The sequence below is a fragment of the Aplysia californica genome, unplaced genomic scaffold, assembly GCF_000002075.1.
Source record: "Aplysia californica isolate F4 #8 unplaced genomic scaffold, AplCal3.0 scaffold00105, whole genome shotgun sequence".
Classification (NCBI taxonomy): Eukaryota; Metazoa; Mollusca; class Gastropoda; order Aplysiida; family Aplysiidae; genus Aplysia; species Aplysia californica.
Window position 1 is genome coordinate 1,171,581 of NW_004797375.1, and position 6,301 is coordinate 1,177,881.

General features: G+C 41.6%; 1 protein-coding gene across 3 annotated transcripts in view; it reads right to left on the reverse strand.

Annotated features, from left to right (window-relative positions):
• LOC101855780 overlaps window positions 1–5,575 on the reverse strand; it is a gene marked incomplete in the record, with an annotated part of 28,012 nt that extends 22,437 nt beyond the window's left edge. The window contains 4 exon segments of one of the 3 annotated variants that reach the window (XM_013080919.2): window positions 2,206–2,340; window positions 3,435–3,658; window positions 4,590–4,913; window positions 5,512–5,575. In XM_013080919.2, the coding sequence (XP_012936373.1) occupies window positions 2,206–2,340; window positions 3,435–3,658; window positions 4,590–4,632 (402 nt within the window). 3 annotated transcript variants of the gene reach the window in all.
• Window positions 5,576–6,301: the final 726 nt, after the last annotated feature.

Consider the following 6,301-nt stretch of genomic DNA (forward strand, 5'->3'; position numbering starts at 1 on the left):
AAAAAAAAAACCCCAACAACAACAACAAACAAACAGTAAAAATAAAAAAACAAAGAAGCCAAACATTTACGCAAGCCCGCTTGATACGATAAGCATAAAAAAACACCAGAGCAGAAACGACGCGGTTCTTGTTTTTGTCTTTTTGGTCGGGAGGAGGCAATTCGGTCTGTTCGTTTCCGACATGCGTGAATAGGTCAAAGGACAGGGAACGCAAGGTGGTATTATCAAACAATGAATGATTCTTATTTTAACTAGTAAAAAATTGTCGATATAATATACAATTAAACCGGTGGTTTACGCATAGACTTGGCTAATCATGAGGCGCTGATTACGATACGAAAACTAAAGGTAATCTTCTTTTTTAAAAAGCTCTAGCTGGGCTTATGGCCGATGAGTCACCGCACACTGCCGCACAGCCACACTGAAATGCCGCAAGCACAGAATTATACACTTAGTGTAGAATTCTGTGGCCGCAAGCGACAATCCAACCCGCCAGTCTTTCGTCGGGCGATCTCGGTGGTCATTTTGGTGGACACAGACGGAATTCTCACAGATCGCAACATTGTTGAGGAAACAACAACAACCCAAAACAACAAAAAACAAACAAAACTAAACACAAAACGGTGCTTTATTTCAGCTACCAACATCCCAAGACACGGACTACTTTTTGACGGCTGGTATCTGGTTTGGACGACTTCGTGTCCTCGGGAAAGGCATTTTGATTTAGTACACGTAATTCCTATTTGCCTCAGTCCTTTCGGAGAGGGGCGTTGAGCTTGGAGGTCCCGCCTCTTAAATAACCTACTATTAGTGTTGATAGGGGCGTTAAACGTAGGATTATACCATTTTTTTTGGGGGGGGGGTGGTGGACATGCAGGCTTAATTTTAATTAAGTAACTGGACCATAACAACCTGACAGACGGAAAATCCTTTACAAAAGTGTCTATTTCAAACATTTGGCCCGCAGTAACACGCCAGTTTTAGACCGGTCTGTTTGTTTGTTTGTTTATGTTTATATGTTTCTTTTACTTTTTGATTAAAAATATTTTTTTTTGTTGGTCACGTTCTCTCCCACAGACAGCATGCAGCAATGTCAGGTCAACACACATGTAGATGGAAATGTGTATAATGGCGTAAGAGGGTTGTGTTTGTGTGTGTGTATATGTGTGTGTGTGTATGTGTGTGTGTGTGTGTGTATATATGTGTGTGTGTGTGTGTGTGTGTGTGTGTGTGTGTGTGTGTGAGTGAGACACACACAGAGAAAGAGAGAGAGAGAGAGAGAGAGAGAGAGAAGGAGAGACAGAAGGAATGAGAGAGAATGACAAGACAAAGAGAAAGAGAGAGAAACAATACACAAACAGAGAGAAAGTGAGAGAGAGAGAGAGAGAGAGAGAGAGAGAGAGAGAGAGAGCGAGAGAGGAGGAGGAGGAGAGAGAGAGGAGGATGGAGAGACAGCGATTGTGAACACTGTAATGTATTCGTATAGATCTATCTACTTGCGTTCAACGGATAATAATATCCAACTACAACCATGCTGCATTTTCATAAACAGTTCTGCCTTTCTAGAAGTTCCAGACATTAAACTACCTACTGCTGAGGTCACAAAAGGGCCATTCTATGAAAATTGAAACTTCAGTGGCACACGTATTGAATACACATTCATGCAATAGGCCCACTCATGGGGAGGGGGGGGGGGTCTATCTTTGATACAACAAAACCTCGACCCATGTGTCGGCACTAGAGAGAGTTAGTTTTAATAGTTTCAGAACGGTACAGTTTACAGAACTAGCAAGACAAATAGGCCATTTATATTGAAGTGCCACATACTAGAGGTGTTGGTGATAGAAAGTAACATATAAAAAAAAAAAAAACTGGAGAAAAGATTAGGATGACAGATATTTGAGGAAAGAAGGAGCAAACCACACCAGAGCATCTGCCAACCACCCACACACTAGAGATAATTTGTTCAGATGGAGAGAAAAGATACCCCCCCAATTAATGACAGAGTATTTGCAGTTCATGAGTGGAATCCGCCCAGCAGGGAATTGCATGCACCCCATGGTGGTGGGCCATTGATTCATTAACCATCTCTCTCTCTCTCACTCTTTCCCTCCCTCCCTCTCTCTCTCTCTCTCTCTCTCTCACACACACACATACACATGAGCAGACACAAATACACGCACAAGCAATATTTATTAAGCTCACCTTGAGAGAGTTCTTCACATGATGGTTCTGGTAAGCTCCAAAGGAGACTGCCATCCCCGTGTCAATGGACATCCTTTCATAAGGGAACAAGGACGCCTGATGCTCCCGCATCACAAGCTGGGTGTCGTACTCCGCCTGAGGTACACAATAATAAGAGATAGTTTTAGTAAAGGTTTTACGGCGCTAGCAACTGCATATGGTCATATGAGCGCCAGAAGATTAGAGGTGTTACAGGAGAGTAACAAACATTAAAAAAGGGGAGATAAGGACGATAGATGTTTGATAGGAAAGAAGACGCAAACCACACCAAAGCACCCGCCAACCACTCACTAATTATAGATAGCATTTGTATAGCGCAAATCTCCGCTCAACTGCAAGCTCTATCCGCTTCACAATCTATACCCCCAGCAGACCAGAGAGCATTCTGAAACAACCTCAACTTCCTGGGAAGCATACAGTGCAAGCAGCCATTTATAGGTGCTAAAACAGTAACATACTGACAAGATCTTTCGCTGTCTATGGCCGGATACCCATTCTCACCTGTGTGAAGTGAGGAAAATTCGTGTAAAGTGCATTTGCCAAGGACACAATGTCTGGCCTGCGGCTCGAACCCCCGAACACAGAACCTCACGATTATGAGTCTAGTAGCCTAACCACTAGACCACCAACGCCACAATACAGGTCTTTATTTCAAACTGCCAAACACTCGAGCAGTCACTTGAGTCATAGTGCAAAGTACTTAAATTAAGCTTCTAATACTCAAACGGATAAAGTGCCAACCCATCAAACAGAGTGTCAAACACCGGAACCATCAATTTTTCAATATAAGAATTTCACAGCACTTGCAGCACAATTAATTGTCTAATAAATGTCGAAGGCTAGGTGTATAACAAGATAGTAACATGCAAAGAAAAGAAGGAGGAGATATAAGGAGGATATATATTCAATAGAAAAGAAGGAGTAAACCACACCAGAGCACCTCCCAACCACTCACTCCAACATTCCAAAGTGTCAAGAACTCAAACAAAAGAGTCAAACAGTGAAAAGCTAGAAGTGTCAAAAGACGAAGTCTTAAAAATAACACACAAAAAACTGAGAGTATCAAACTCATGAACAATTGAAAACATCAAACACTCTAAAGGCCATCCTGTCAAGCACTCAAACAATATGTAAGACAGTTAATAAAGAGTCTAGCAAGCACGTAACCTGAGAAAACCTGAGCTACTTACCGTGTCCACCTTCGGCAAAAGGTGGAGAGGAGTTCTGGCGCCGTGTCTGAACATAACTTGGACTTGTCGTAGCTGTAGCGAAGACTCATCAACCACTGTGCCCGCATTGCACGGTTTTGAACGGGGGCTGGCACATGGACTGGGAGAATTGGGTTTCTCGAGGGCATAAACTTGCTGGTTCTTTCTCAGATGTCTCAGAAAAAGAATTCCTCCTGCGGCCAAAGCTGGAACACAGAGAAGACAACAAACTAGAACAGTGAAGAAGAATCATATCAGAGACGACCTCACATTTTCCCCCCCCCCCATCCTCTCAGAGCAAATATAATAAAGGGGACACAGAGAGGGTTCAAGGCTTTGGTGTACTTTTATTAGTTACTTTTACCCTCTTCTAGACACAAAGTTCCTTACGAATAAGGATAAGGAGCAGCTCTGGTCAGACTGCTGGAATGGAAGGAAAAGAGAAAGTAATACAGGAGAGAAGATGCTTCTGTCACGAATTGAAAGCTTGAAATACTTAGTCACGCTGAGCCCAGCTAGGGTCTTTCATTTCTTGTCACACAAAAAGGTGGAAAGGGGGGGGGGGGGGAAGGTACATGAATTCATAGCCTATAAAATTAGAATTTAAGGTAATTGGTTACAGCGTGGAGCAAAGTGGAACTGGGGATTGTTAAGATTTCCGCATTCAGTTCCGATTTGCGTTTTTCAGGGTTAGGGTTAAGGTTAGGGACCAAAGCGAAACATGCCTGAGGCTATGAAAAACGCACATCGGAATTAAACGTGGGAATCTTAACAATCGCCTGGAGCTGTAGATTTCAGGCTTTCAAGTTAAAAGGTGGGGTTTAGGAGAAGTGAAAGGAAAGGGGAAAAAAACCCAACCTTTCCACTTTCAGTCCATATAGATTCTAGATCTAGATCTAGATCTAGATTTATTTAGAATGGATAAAATACCATCACCACAGTCACAGAAAAAAAAGAAAGTAGGGATCTAATGGCTGGCAAGGTGATGTCTAAGCCAAACTTACTGATAAAAGATAGATCTAGATCTAGGCTAGATCTATATCTAAATATCTAGACTAGATCTAGATATGATCCCATAGATAAATCCCCCTTAAAAGAACAAAATAAATGAACGTGGTGTAAAGTCTGGATACTCACCAAGATTTCGAACATTTGCGGCTTCCTTAAATATGTGGCTCATTTTCTTGCCTCAGTCGCAAAATAATATCTTTACAAGCCTGGTGTTCTTGTTTCGTAGGCAATCTCAATTGCAGAATCTAAATCTAGTCTTCAATGGTAAAAATCAGTGTCGTCATCAAGCTGTGCAAAACGGCGACAGGGAAATAATTTGGGGCTTTCCCGGTTCACTCAGAACTCTTGTTGAGTCGCGACCAAGTTTGTCTTTAGTCCTAAAAGTGTTGAGTCGAATTATACAACACGTTGAACACGCATGAGACCTTTCAAACCTAACAAATAGCCGACCTTGACACAAGAAGCAGACGAAACACGTTTGTAAAATCATTTAATTCTAAAACACCCAACAATCCCAGAGCAAGCTGCAAAATAAATTAGAATCTAAAATTCGTGTTACACGCGCACCAAAACTCTACAACTAATCTTGCTTGATCTAGAATTCTAGAGTCTTGACCTACTGACTACTAACAACTGCTTGACTACTAGATCAAATCTAGACTAAATTCTAGAGTCTAGATCTAGACTGAGCCTACTATGGAATATGGATCACAGCACACGAACACACTACACTACACACACTCTACTAATCTACTTATGTAGGCTACACTACACACAGTAGATCTGGTACAACCGCCGATTCCGGGTGAAAGAAAGCAAACGAAACACAGCATAAACTCCACAAAACCCAGGACTTTTAGATCTAGATTAGAATCTAGATTTTAAAAAATAAACTACTGATATTACTTCTACACTAGGCTAAGCCAACAGTAGACGAAAGCGGTTTAGCTCATAAACTCCTGTAGGCTAGGCCCCCTAGCAGAAAATTGACAGAGGAACGGGTTGCTGGTACACTCATTAAAACAGGGTCTGCTAGATCTAGTTCTACTTTCGATTCCAGCGGCTCCCTGCCAACAAGGACAATGCAGAAAATCTGCCCTGTTCCACTGCCCCACTCACGACAAACTCCAGATTTTTTTCACGCAGGGCAATAAGTAAAAACGTTATTTTTTATTATCTACCTCGGCCTACTGGGTTACTAGGTCGCAAGTACTTTGAAGTACAAAGCGTTGAAGATGAAGTAGGTCAAACCCAAAGGTTCAAAAGAAATAAATAAGATCGTAACAACTCCAAACAATTCATGCCCCTAAAAGCTTAATAAAGGGAGTTGTTTTGAGACGATACATTACATGTATGAGCTTGTGTACATGTCATGTAGGGCTATATAATATCTCGTTTCAGCCTCATTTGCCCACCGTGTCAAGAAGGAAAACACCGCTTTCTTTTTAAAGCACATCGGAGACATGATGCAAAAAATATGATTTAACTTTCCAACATAAGCAAAGCCTTGTTCAGAGAAGTAGACAATTACCTTGCAATTACCAGACATTGAAGAGACACGACCCGCTCCTCCCTCCCGAAAAACGTAACATTTCCAGCCAGACATTACTTTTTCATTAACAACATGCTTAATGAAATCTGCTCTAACGTAGTGTGAAACGAAAGGTTATGAACTGGCAACAGGAAATGTATTTCAAGAACTGTTAAAACGAGTTCTCTATCATTTATTTAGCCTAATAGGTTTGTTTCTCTTTCTCAATTTCGCGGTGGGAATAAACTCTAAATCTGGATAGATCTGAAAGAGCCAACACTGCCTGATGTTCTCATGGGATATCCGG